Source organism: Phascolarctos cinereus, unplaced genomic scaffold, assembly GCF_003287225.1.
Source record: "Phascolarctos cinereus isolate Bilbo 61053 unplaced genomic scaffold, phaCin_HiC Scaffold_1;HRSCAF=81, whole genome shotgun sequence".
Taxonomy (NCBI): Eukaryota; Metazoa; Chordata; class Mammalia; order Diprotodontia; family Phascolarctidae; genus Phascolarctos; species Phascolarctos cinereus.
This window is the reverse complement of record NW_027555514.1, coordinates 275284064-275298070: the sequence shown is the minus strand read 5'-3', so window position 1 is coordinate 275298070 and position 14007 is coordinate 275284064. Positions and strand designations below refer to the sequence as shown.

General features: G+C 43.9%; 2 protein-coding genes across 6 annotated transcripts in view; both read right to left on the bottom strand.

Annotated features, from left to right (window-relative positions):
- POLR3B (RNA polymerase III subunit B) overlaps positions 1 to 5310 on the bottom strand; it is a 147217-nt gene extending 141907 nt beyond the window's left edge. The window contains exons 1-2 of the mRNA XM_020982425.2: positions 5057 to 5310; positions 1014 to 1046 (exon numbers count right to left, since the gene is read on the bottom strand). Coding sequence (XP_020838084.1) covers positions 1014 to 1046; positions 5057 to 5128 — 105 coding nt within the window. The 5' untranslated portion in view covers positions 5129 to 5310. The remainder of the gene's footprint in view (positions 1 to 1013; positions 1047 to 5056) is intronic.
- Positions 5311 to 11156: 5846 nt separating this feature from the next.
- Positions 11157 to 14007, bottom strand: part of TCP11L2 (t-complex 11 like 2) — a 63552-nt gene continuing 60701 nt past the window's right edge. For all 5 annotated transcript variants that reach the window (XM_020982423.2, XM_020982420.2, XM_020982419.2 and 2 more), the window contains one exon: positions 11157 to 13897. In XM_020982423.2, coding sequence (XP_020838082.1) covers positions 13653 to 13897 — 245 coding nt within the window. In that variant the 3' untranslated portion in view covers positions 11157 to 13652. The remainder of the gene's footprint in view (positions 13898 to 14007) is intronic.

Sequence of the window (14007 nt, the reverse complement as noted above, 5' to 3'; positions counted from 1 at the left end):
CTGAGGGTAAAACCGCTTCCCTAGTGTCTGTGTATTCCTGGCACTTACCCACCATGGCGGGCCCTTAGCAGGTTCCCAGCACATCCAATCCTTCATTGAGCCATAGCCATCCCTTTCAAAGAATTCTTGCAGAGAGACTTTCCTGCCAATTCCACGTCCACCACCCTCCCCCAAGTGGTTGGCTATCTTCCAACCAGTCTCCTCTCCACCTCCATTCTCCATCCTAAATGCCACAATCAGACTAATAGGACAGAAACCTCAATTCACACACATAGCTTTCAGCTCCAAAACACTCAAAGGCTCCCTGCTGCCTGTAAGACAAAGTCTAATTTCTGGAACTCAAGACTCTCAACAATCTAGCCCCTACTTATGTTTTAACCTCACCTATCATTACTCCCCTCCCTGAGCTCTCTTCTCCAAGCAGGGCTTTATTAATGTGGGCGCGGCACTCAGCCATCTGGAGACACCCCAACCCTGCACCACAAGTGTCCACAGCCCCACCCCAAGGTACAGATTCAGGAAGGCCCGCCACTGCTTCAACTCAATCACTGGGTCTGCCCAGTGATTTCTCTACCAGCATTTCTCTATAAAACCACACTGGCTCCAACCCAAATGGGACAGTCTTGTATATTCTTACCTTTTCCCCAACTTTCCTGTTACCTAATTCGATCCTTATTTCCAGGCCAAGATCTCCATCTCTGCCCTCCATCAGATCTGCCTCAAACACTGCTCCTCCCCTAAATCTGTGGGGCAGACACTCATTACCTCTATTTCTCATTTGGCCTTTAGAACAGCTGTAACCTAAGTTACCCTGATGTATGCGGTCTGCCCCCCACACTAGAACACAAGCTCCTAGGGGCCAGAATCCAGGTCTCCTTCCTGCTTAGCAACAGGCATGACACAGAGCATCGGTCAAAACAGACCAGTGACAAGGATTCAGGACAAAAAGGAAGATCAAATGGACTTTTTTCACATAAGAACATAAGAATGAATATTAAATGCACAACACTGACCTTTAGAAATGCTGGAAGCAGCCTCCACTTCTCCTGTGAAGCAAAACAGTAAGAATTAGGGTTTGTAGAAAATATGCCATTTAGCCAAAGATTTTTGGTTGTTATTATCATAAATAAGAATGACTGAACCATGAAAGAGCTGGGTCAGCACTATTAAAGTAACAACAGTCATTTACTTCTCTTTCAGCATCGACAGAGAAGGGAGGTACATATGAGTGACTTTTCCAAAAAATGTGAAACTTATTCCTTTAGGCACCAAAACTATGTTCATTTATTTAACTATTGTTATGGAAATTATTTTCAAATGTACTACATACTTCCCGGCCTTTTAACGGGAAATCACTCTATCTGACCCTTTTCTTGATGACTCGGGGTGCCTGTGTTCATTCCTGTGCCACAATGGGATGCTCTCAGGAGCTGCTATTTGGTCCCATACCCACCGGCCCTCTCCAGCACAATCTGAGTCCTTCTTCTTCGGGCTTCCCTAGCAAGTTGGATGGCTGTTACTTCTTGCTGCCAATACTATTCTCACCAGTCTCCAGCTCCCTGTTCTAACTGTCAGCTTGTGACACAGCGGCCAGAAGCCGGGAAGCCAGATCACTAGGTTTTAGGGAACTGGCACTCCAGCCTGAGTCAAGAAAGAAACGGGACCTACAGTACACAAAGATGAAATCCGTTCTGGAGGCGATGCATTTTAAAGGCATGAGGGAAAGCTTTTTAAGATATCTCAAAGAGAGAAAGACACTAGGAAAATGGGGGAAAACACAAATGGTATTAGTATCAAAGAGGTGACTAAGAAGACTTTGGCAATTACCAACCAACACGTGTCTCCTTTCTCATTTCTTGCAACCTTTATGAGAAGGGTCTAAACGGGGGCAGTTGGGTGGGTAGAACACCGACCCTGGAGTTGGGAGGACCTGAGTTCAAATCCAGCCTCAGACATGAGATACTTACTAGCTGTGTGACCCTAGGCAAGTCACTTAACCCCCGACTGCCCCACAAAAAAAAATGGTCTAAATGTATGTTCAGAGCATCCTTAAATTAAATATAATGAGAGAACAAATATGCTTTTGAGGATTAACTTCTACAGCAGACCACATCTTTACAGCAAGAGCGCTCAGTCAGTGAATAACCACTTCTCAAGCACCTACCACTGTCAGGCACTGTGCTAAGTGCCCGATACAAAAAGAGACCAAAACAGTCCTTGCCTTCAAGGAGTTCACAATCTAAAGGGAGGCAAAGAGCAAACAACTATATACAAACAAGTTAGATACAGGACAAACAGGAAATAATTAAGGGAAGGCATCAGAAATAAGGGCAATTGGGAGAGGTTTCCTGCAGAAGATGGGATTTTGGCCAGTAGTGAGCAGGGAGAGCAAGAGATGGAGTGACTCTGAGAGGTGCAAATAACAAGACCCTTCAGTGCTTGTTATTAATTATATTAGATTCAGAACAGCAACATGTAACCTCTCCTCAAAAAAGAAGGTGGACAGAGTGCTGGGCCTGGAGTCACGAAGCCCTCAGTTTAAATCTGCCCTCAAAACACTGTACTAGCTGTGTGACCCTGAGCAAGTCACTTACCCTCTATTTGCCTCAGTTTCTTCAACTGTAAAATGGGGGTCATAAGAGCACTCACCTCTCCGGCTTGTTGTGAGGATCAAATGAGATAATCACTGTAAAGCACTCAGCAGTGCCCAGCACGTAGCAGGCGCTATAAAAACGCTAGCTTTTATTGTTATTATTATTACTGAGGCTCTTTCCTCCAAAATAAAGAAGCAGATCATCAGACAAGTTAAGTCAAGAGCAACAGACAGCAATGGAGGTCTGTTCAATGAGCCTCTTGGCACGAAGAATGAAGACTTCTCCATCTGTGCCGATGACACTTCAGATACCCCGCATCCCATCTAGTCAACCTCCTTCACCCCTTACCTCAACCTTCCTCACGCTGAGGAGCTGAGCAGGGGATACAGCAAACACCTGACAAAGCTTCTCGTGCTATCCTTTTGGGAAACATGGAAAGACAGAAGCTATACAATTGGAGTTAGGTGGATTCAAAACCTGGCGAATGGGCAGACCAAAAGGGCATTTAGTAAAGGCAACTTAGACAGCACTCTGCCAGAGAGAGGCTCACCGCCACTAGGGCCTAATGGGCACTCGGCCACAGTCTATTTAATTAGCATCATCTCCGCTGAAATGTGTACACATCCTCCTCTCCAGTAAAAGGTAATGCCTTAAGAACAAGACCAGGTTCATTCCTTTGTATTCCTATTACCAGACTGTCGACTGACCAATGTGAGACATTACAAGTATAAGATGAGAGGCATTCTCTCAGTTTACTGAAAACATCTTGGGGCTCAGGGTACTGGAAGTTCAATATATGCTCCAACAACTGATTTATTAAAGCAGGTCTCTAAAACCCTCTACTCGGTAATCTTATCAAGAACCCATCCAGCAGCCCGGCCCTCTAAGGCAAAGACCAAACATTGCCCCCTCTGATTGCCTCTTCTGGCCAATTATTTTAGGTGATCAGACCCCAGCTAGCCTTACTTAATTCCCTACTTCCAGCAGTCTTTTGTAAATCAACTCTTCGAGTACATCCTTGCTTTGTATTTGGAAGCAGTTAGGTGGCTCACTGTATAGAGCTGGGCCTGGAGTCAGAAGACCTGAGTTCAAATATGATCTCAGACACTTAACTAGCTGTGTGACTCTGGGCAAGCCATTTAACTTTCTTCCTCTGTAAAATGGGGATAATAATAGCACCTACCTGCCAACAACGTTTTGAGAATCAAGGGAGATAATTGTAAAATGCTTACCACAGTGCTTAGAACATAGTAAATGTTAGTTATTATTATGGTATTTGACTCCTCAGGGCTTAGCACAGTGCTTGGCACTTTATAAGTGTTTAAAAATGCCTTTTTATTCATTCATTCTCATAGTACTATATTAAAGTCAACACACACATCAAGTAGGGCTGTAACTACACAGATCCGGTCTCCTGGTGACACATGGCTCCAATGTGATCCAATCAACACGGGTATATTAGCTGAAAGGAGGGAAGAAAGTCTAGAAGACTGTAAAACATGTAGAAGAGTAAGACCTTCTTGGTCATACTTTAAATTTAACTTTAAATTAATTTAATTTTATTAATTTTAAATTTAAGTTAATTTAAATTAATTTAAATTAAACTAATTTATCAACCACCCACCTCAAACACTACTTACTTCCCCTATGCACATCATACACATGTTATTTATGTATCACATCTTCCTACTGAGAGGCAAGATGGTACAGTGGAGAGAGAGCGCCTAGGAACCAGGAAAAGAAGGACGGGTTCAAAAAGTCCTGCCTCTGACCATGAGTGGTGTGGCCTTAAAACCATTTGAGCTCAATTCTCAAACACTATAAGCTGCAGGGAAGGGGCCACCCTGCAACGGTATCAGGAGCTCTCTCTTCCAGGGGTTTCCTCTACCAGCGAAACCTCAGTCCAGGTCCCAGAGCAGGAAACCTTAACTAAACTTTGCCTCTCTCCCACAACCTCACACAGCACGTGCTAAATGAACAGTTACTGATTTACTGAGAGCCCCAAGATCGATAACACGGGTTTTCTGCTGAGGGTAAAAGAAGATCAGTGAGCTGGTTAAGACCAATTCGGGGAGGATAAGGGACAATGAAGCAGGGAGAGAAAGCAGACTAGATCACGTTGTTTTTCTTCCACTTTCTCTACCAGGCTGGAAGTACAGGAGGACGATTAGGTGGGAACTGCAGCTACGCCCCACGGGGCAGGACCAGGCAGCCCCCGAGGTCTCCAGCTGCTGCCGAGAAACTGACTCCAGACTGACAGTCCCGGGAAGACCCTCGTGCGCAAGGGTCGGCGCATGCGCAGCCAGAGCCCGAACGCCCGTAGAGGGCGGGGCGGAGAGCTCCGAGCATGCGCCGTGGGCACCCGAGCACAGCCCCCAGCTACATCCCCGGACTAGCCCGGGAGCCCGAGGAGGGAACGCCCCCAAACAACACTCACGTCCCGGCGCCATCGCCTCACTCACCTCCACTGTGGGAATGGGAGCGGCCACTTGCTCCGGCGTCAAGTTCCCGAACTCCTCGGCTAGCACGTCCATGGCTCCCGGTCGCTGCCGCTACACCCACCTCCTCAGCTTCACCTCCGCGACCCCAGCGGCGCCGGGCGGACCGCTACGAGCGTGAACACCCAGCGGTGCGGCAACCAAATTCTTCCCCCCGGAAGTGCACCACGCCTGACGGCGGAAAGGTTCCGCCCGCTTTTTAGGGACCGTATGGCAAGACCCGGATGTGCTCCGGCGGAGCCCCACCCCCTGAGGAAGTCACGAGCCCCGCCCATCCCGGGGAGCTCTCGCGGAGGGGGAGGGGACAAGGAGCCATCCACGTGGCGGCCCCAGTCTGGGCTTGACTGTGGCCGATCCTTTCCTGAAATAACTTAGGGAATAGGATAGCACGTCGTTTCGTTCTACTCAAAGGCCACCTCCTCCGTGAGACTTATCCTTCTCATCGTACTCCCAGCTGTTAATCCCTTGTATGCATTATATGATGGCTAGAGCACTGGACCTGGAGTTCTAGGTCCTGAGTTCAAATCCTGCCCCCATGACCCTGGACAAGTCACTTTCAAAAATATGCACATATGCATAATGTATGCATATATATATATATATATATATATATACATATAGCACAATATATGTCAATAATGTATAAGTAAGCTATTTGTACACGTAATATATGTGTATTGGAGTATATATCTAATACATGTGAGATATCTGCAAATAATTTAGGTATGTGTATGTAATATTACGTATACTATATGTAATATAAGTGTGCATTTACTATACATGTATGTGTATTTTATAATAAAGGTGTTATTTTATAATAAAGGTTTTATAATTTATTTTATAATAAAGGTATATGGTACGTGTAAGATGTATGTATAATGTGTGTTCGCTATAATGTATGCATCCAATACATGTGAGATATATAAATATAATATAGGTGTGTGTAATATTTGTGGAAGCTATATGTATATTGAATATACACATATTTTATGAACATTTGTGTTTCTATTGCATACATCTTTTATAACATATACTGATTTAAAATGCGTATATGTGTAAACATACATAATGTGTGTAAGATATACTGTTTATAATGTATAGTATATGTAAGATATATCTATATGTTATATGCATGACATGGGTGAGATGTGTATATTATATGTGATATATGTGGTATGACTATATCATACATATGTGTGTTACATGTATGTTGTATGTCTTTGTATATGTTCATATATAATATCCATCTGGGCTTCAGTTTCCCCTTCTGTAAGTGAAAGTATTGTCCTTAGTCCCAGTAAGCTGCCTTACATCTAGGCTCCCTTAAAGGCAAAGTGGCATAGTAGATATCTAGACAGACCTGAGTTCAAATCTAGCCTCACACATTTAATAACTGTGTGACCCTGAGCAAGTCACTTAAAGACGGAAGTTTCTCCATCCGTACAATGGAGGTAATGATACCACCCACCCACCTCAAGCCCAACATACATTTAATAAATGTTTGTCGATGGATTGAAGACCAGGAAATTTACTGTGCTGTGCTCTCTAAGCATCATTTTGAAAATATTTAGAAAAACAACATCATGAGGTGTGCTTCAAAGACGGAAACCATATCAGAACACCTTCTCCAGCATGTGCCTGGGGTAAAATGAAGGAGGAGACGTCTTTCCATCCACAGCCTCCATTTTGGGGGTCCCTCAGTCTTCGTCGCCTCCCCCAACATCCTCAAAGTTTGCCTCCTGCTTTCTCTGTCACAATCTGAAAACACCTGGTCAACTCAGTCCCAGTAAAGGGTGGATGACTGATGGCTCTGACCAATATTTATCAAGGGCCCATCAATTCCTCACTGGAGCCTGGAGAAAGACTCGGTCCCTTTCCTCAAGTCACTTTCAGTAATGATTACTCTCTAGAGTAACTGGACCCAAACAGAGTATGTAGTTGGGGTAAACAACCTTGAATGTGGAATTTCAAGCCTCAGTGAGCACCTGGGTAGGTTTTTCCCCTGGGTGTACTTAAAAACTCTTGAATCCTACCATGGAAAGCGCCAAGGACCGACTATTGAAATGGGTCTGGTTCCTCTCCCTCTCCTTGGTTTTGAAAAAGGCTTTTGTTGGAAAGGACCTTGGGTGACTCCAGAATTTCCTGCAGCTCTCTTCATGCTCTTTGGCTGCCTTCCACGGGCTCCACTCAGACATCCTGGGGAGGTTCCCATCAAAGGGGAATCTCCATCATTTAAGGAGATAAGAGGCTGGAAGCCTTCAAATCTCAATAAGACATCCACCTACTAGAGAAATTCCCAAGACTTCTGCAGGTGTTCTCTCCTCCCACGGAACCCAGGAGCCCTGCGGAGGCTCCAGAGGTTAAAGAGGTCCCTGAGAAGCCTGGTCAGGATGGTGGATCTTAGGTTTAATTAATTCATTGAGAACAAACACTTACCAAGTGCCTCTGGTGCGAGAGGCTAGGCCTATGCACTGGGTGGTAGCACACACAACAGCAGACACAGTCCCTGCTTTCAAAGAACTTACATCTTTTTAAATTTGTTTTTATTTAGGTAATTGGGGTTAAGTGACTTGCCCAGGGTCACACAGCTAGTGTCAAGTGTTTGGTCTGAGGTTGGATTTGAACTCAGGTCCTCCTGACTTCAGGGCCAGTGCCCCATCCACTGCGCCACCTACCTGCCCCAAAAGAGCTTGCGTTTTCAAAGAGACAACATTTTAATGTTCAGTTGTGTCCAACTATCTGACCCCATTTGGGATTTTCTCAGCAAAGGTACCAGAGTGGTTTTCCATTTCCTTCTCCAGCTCATTTTACAGATGAGGAAACTGAGGCTAAAAGGGTTAAGTGATTTACCCAGGGTCACACAGCTAATAAGTGTCTGAGGCTGGATTTGAACTCGGAAAGATGACATCGTAATAATTAGGTCCATACTAGGTATATACAGAGTAGAAGGAAGGTAACATGGGAGGGGAAGGCCCTAGCCGGGAGGGCCAAGAAGTGAAGTTTGAACTGAATCTTGGAATCCGGGGAAACCCAGGAGGAACTGAGATGGGTGACAGAGCACTCCAGGTATGGTGGGGCAGCCAGGACAAAAGCCCAGAGACAGGAGATAAGACTGGAGCTGGGGGCAGCTAGGTGTCGCAGTGGACAGAGCACGGGCCCTGAAGTCAGGAGGACCTGAGTTCAAATTTGGCCTCAGACCAAACACTTGACACTGACTAGCTGTGTGACCCTGGGCAAGTCACTTAACCCCAACTGCCTAAAAATAAAATTAAAAAAAGACTGGAGCTGGATGGTAGATGCCACAGAAGTTGTTTTTCATGTCTTACAGAAAAGAAGATAAGACGTATTGCAGGGAGAACATCAGCTCTCTGAGGGCAAGGACTTTCATTTTTGTCTTTGTAGCCTCAGCACCAAGCCTACAGCAGACCCTTCCCCAACCACTTCTTTTTGGACAGGAACTGAAGGAGTTTCTAGGGAGGAATTTCCTTTACCAATAGAGTCGTAGACCTTTATACTTCTTGGTTTTAGAAAGTTGCTTGGGGCACCAAGAGGTTAGGTGACTTGTCCAGGGACTCGCACACAGTATGTATCAAAGGCAGGACTTGAACCCAGATCTTTCTGACTCAGCAGCCAGCTCTCTAGCCACCACACCACACTGCCTCTCCCCTGGCATAGAGGAGGTGCTTAATAATTGCTCATCTGATTGACTTGTGATTCTAGTTTGGACAAGTGCAAACGGTGAAGAAAAGGCATTAGGTTTCATTATGAAAACATCTGCATCCTTCCCTTTTGTCTCTGCTCATGGTCTAATGTCTGAAATTATTCCCCATCCTCCAGTTCCACCGGTAGGGACCTCCCCAGAATGGTCTAGTGTCCTCGAACCTCAAACAGCACCAGGGCCAGCTGATACTCACATTGAACGTTATGAAGAAAGAAGAGAAAGCAGAAGAGGTGACCGAGGATGCCAACTCCATCCCACCTTGACTTTTGGAAATCTCATATAATACAAACACCACCTCCTCCAAGAAGCCTTCCCTGATTTCTTTTCCCTTTCCCCATCAGAAAGTATTTCCTTCCAAAGCATAGGATCATAGACACAAAGGAAGAAAGGAGGTCATCTGGTCCAGCTCATTTATTTTACAGATGTGTAAACGGAGGTCCAGAAAACTGAAGTGACATCCAAAGTCACACTGGTAGAAAGAGGCAGGATTTGAACCCAAGTCCTCTGATTACAAAACTACTCACCTAATCAGTTAGATGGCACACTGGATGAGCATGCTGGATTTGGAGTCGGGAAGACAGGAGTTCCAATCCTGCTCCAGACACTTATTAGCTATGTGACCTTGGATAAGTAATTTAACCTCTCTTAAACTCAGTTTCCTCAACTGTAAAATGGTAATAATAATGGCACCTACAGTCAGCGTGGGATCAAATGGGACCGTAAATGCAAAGTGCTTTGGAAATCTTAAACGACTATAAAAATGTTCAGCCTTATTTTGATTCTTCCGTATTCCCTGCCATTCTGATGCTGTCTTGTGCTTAAATTACATTTGTGATCTGTTCCGTGGCTGTTGAATAATCTCGAATGCTTGTGACATATTTTTCCCTACTAATTAACGTCACGAGGCAGCTGGGCGGTGCCGTGGTGCACAGAGCACTGGACTTGGGGTCAAGAAGACCTGAGTTCAAATCTGGCCTCAGACACTTAGTAGCTGCGTGACCCTGGGCAAGTCACTTAATCCTGTTTACCTCAATTTCCTCATCTGTAAAATGAGTGGGAGAAGGAAAAGGCAAACCGCTCTAGTATCTCTGCCAAGAAAACCCCAAATGGGGTCACGAAAAGTTGGACACAGATGAAATGACTGAACAAAAGAACAAAATTTGGCCGAGTTCAATAAGCCTCAGTCCCCATTCCTCCCCAAGGGCCCACACCTGGAAAGCTCATCCTCCTCACCTCTGCTTCTTGGAGCCCCGTGGGCCCGGCGAGGCTCTGTTCAAGTTTCACCCCCTACAAGAGTCTTTGCTGATTTCTCCTCACCAGAACCACCCCAGCCATGAGCACGAGAGGAGATTGCAGCCTAGCTCTGACTCCCAAGCCCAGCCCTGTCCCCACTCCACCAAGCCCCAAAGCAGAGATAAGTGACGAGAGTCACTTGGAAAACAGTGGGAGAGACTGGTGATGAACCAGATGAGCTATGATCAGAGATGCAGAAGGAGGCACACATTTGCAGACATCGTCAGGGCGTGGGTTATTTTTTTTGTTTGATCATATTTTTTGGTTACAAGAGAAGTTTTTATTTATTTATTTTTTAAACTGGAGGATGAGAGCAAGGAAATGGGCTCCTGATTGTCATGGCCAAAAAGAAAGAAAAAAAGGCCATTGGAGCATCCTTTTTTTGTTTGTTTTTTTTTGTTCGTTCATTTGGTTGTGTTTTTTTTTTTTTGGCTAGGCAATGAGGTTAAGTGACCTGCCCAGGGTCACACAGCTAGTAAGTATCAAGTGTTTGGTCTGAGGCTGCATTTGAACTCAGGCCCTCCTGACTTCAGGGCCGGTGCTCTATCTACTGTGCCACATAGCTTCCCTGGAGCATTCTTTTTAATGGACAAGAGAGAAATGGGAAAATCAGAGGAGACACAGATAAGCAGGACAACTTTGAAACTACATAATGAACTTATTACTTTAGAATGTGAGCTCATTCCAAGTTGAGACCTTTTCAATCATGTACTTGTGTTCCAATCGGGCATAGTCGGTGCTTAATAGATGACCAACTGATGACATACTTTTCAGAAAACCAAGCTGTATATAACAGAGATTTCAAGCTTCATGTACAATCCTCCCTTTTCTGTTCTCTTTTGTATATGAAAATGTCCACAATTGTTGGCATTTGTCAAGTGTAGAATAACAAAAAATAACAAAATAAAATTTTAAAAATATTTTTTTAAGAAAGAACCTGGAGGGCTATGACAGGAAGATGATGCCCTGATTAGCCAAAGCTTAAAGTCCCTATGGGTGAGCAGTCCTGGAAGTCTTTGAAAATCCTCTCCAGTGAAACAGACACACCAGTCATTTTTTAAGTCAATGCTTTAATATTTAACTGAAAAAAAATAAACATTGCCAGCTTGCATGGAACAGGTTCTTGCCAAAATTTTCAAAAACAGAATTTACGCAATACATTAAAATATTAGTTTTACATTTAATAAATCTTGCATAGCAAAACATGACCATGTTAAGAAAGTCTAAAATGGAAGCCAACATTTAAGCAACCTTAGGATGAACAGCATCCAGGAAGATGGGGACGGAGATGCCTCTGTCATTGCAAGTTGCCTAAATCCAGACACAAATTCATTTTGCCACTTTTAAAAAATAAAATGCCCTTCTTTTAAAAAAAAATGTGTAATTTTAAAAAAAGTGTACATTGTTTTTTTCTTGTGATATAAATTAAGTACATAAAAGAATCACAACTGGATTCAAACTTTATGGTGAAAACATGCTCTGCTTTTATCTCCCTGTTTTAAACAGGATGGTTACTTACTGGAAGAGATAAAATGTGACTTACTGGAGCCGTCCCCTCTGAGCCCTTAATGTGGGGACAAGGGACAGGACAGAAAATTCGAGAAACACCAACTTCTATTCAGCACCTTACTGAAGGGAAGCTGTGCTTGGGAGAGAGGGGTGGCACAGTACCTCACTGTGCCCATGAATAGAGTTCCATTCGGACAACTGTCCACATGTACATGGTGGATATTTTTAATTGGTCATTCAAGGAGAAAATAAGTGAATATGCTCAGATTTGGGCATAGAAAGATCAGAAATACCTCATTTACCCTGCCATTTTCTTTAACTTTCAAAATCATAAAGGAGTCATATCCCCAAATAGACGAGGGTGTTTTGGGGGAAGGGGGGAGCATTGGTGGTGGTGGAGAGGATAGAGACTTGAGAAGGAGGGAAATAACATAATAATTAAAGAAGACCTCCCTTCTCACACACAAACAACCCCCAAGTACAAAAAATTAAGTATTCAATCATGTTAACTGTGCCCAATGGAGCCCAAGAAAATCACCCATTAAGAAATGGTTTCACTCAAGAGGATCAATTCCCCCAGGAGGCCCATCCTAATGCTGGTGCATTCCTTGGTTCTCGGTGAAGACCAATATAGAATTCTGTAACATGCAGTTGTCTTTAAAAACCAAAGGTCCATGAGGGCCCAGCTTCTCAAAGTATTCTGAAAAAGACCAATATAGAATTCTGTAACATGCAGTTGTCTTTAAAAACCAAAGGTCCATGAGGGCCCAGCTTCTCAAAGTATTCTGAAAAAGACCAATATAGAATTCTGTAACATGCAGTTGTCTTTAAAAACCAAAGGTCCATGAGGGCCCAGCTTCTCAAAGTATTCTGAAAACTTAACAATACAAATAAAAGAGGCACAAAGTAGATTAGTAGACATCAAGGTTAAGTGATACAGAAGCTCAAGTACATTTTTTTTTCTTTTCAGATGTAAAATTCACTTAAAAAAAAAAACAAACAAACCAAGGTTTGCTGCTTGGCACCATCCCAGATCATCACCTGGGATTATACAATCCTTTTCCTCTTTCTTTTTCTCTCCCAAGAAACCTAATTTCCTGTAATCCAAGGCAACATGTCTTCCACTTTTTCCATCTGATTGGCTGAGATCTACAAGGAGCCTCTTGGCCAAAGCTCAAACCCTGGAGAAGGTCATCTCCTTGTAGATTTTTCCTCTGGTTGCCCGTAAAGAAGATGCAACTCCAGCATAAAATTTCTTAGAAGTGATTGGTTTCTAATAAGCTACACCCTAGTGGTTTTTCTGAGGACATCAAAACAACATGGCTTTCAAAGATTTCAAATAGGGTACAAATACTGACAGCTGGTAACATAACAAGCAATTTGGTATTTGTCAGGTAAACCCTTCCAGGAAAGGGCTCAGATCCCAGGGAAGAGGGAAAGCCTATGGAAGCTCCTCTTACCTGGCAATGATAAAACCGAATTGTATGTTTCAGCTACAATTGTGTTTACTTGCTTTATTTTGCCAGTACATTTAACGAGAGGGATTTCGGCATCCCTTTAGTGACTGTCCTCACCACTCCCTGACCCTTAACCCTCTCAAAAGTTGTGCCAAAATAAGAATTATGGGACAAGTTAGGAGCAGTAACACCTGGTCTAGGAATCTGGGTAGTTAAGACCAATATTAATGCTATTAGGATCACGGGATCGAGGAAACCTTAACAGAAACATCACATACAGGTGACATAATCCATTATAAATTGTTTCCTGTTCTTCAGAAGTCTCTCTTTAAAAAATAACAAAAATAAAAACCACCATGGTTTCCTTCCAATAAGTTTTCAAAGAGGGACAGAATGTGTGGGGCAAGGTGTGCGACAGGTATGTGCCCTGTAACTAGCATGAAAGGAGCTACCCAGGTAACCCTGAAAGACAGACGGGGGTACAGGGAATATGCCACAGTCCTTGTCATGTGTATTTAGGGAAAGAACCGGGCACCGATGTTCCCACTCGGACAGTCCTCTTTCCAATGCCAGCTCACTACTAGTTGCTGGGAGAGTCAGTTTCCGCTGTTCTGCCTCCTTCCTCTACAAAGAGGAATTTTCGGAGAATATTTGCATAAAAGGGTCCATACACTTGTTTATTAAGGTTCACAATGTTTGCGTACTGAGAGCCCAGAGTCTCCAGCTCGGGCTGGATAACAGTGAGGCCCCCGGGAATGGGGGGCATGCATTTCTGATCGCTTGGAAGACTGAGGACACTCTTCATATACAGATGAATTCGTTTATCTGAAAAAATAAATGCAGAAAGCTTTGTGAGTCAGGGAAGCGATCGTGCCTTATAGGACCATGAATTTAAAACTGGGAGAGACCATAGCAATCATTGAGTCCAACCCCAT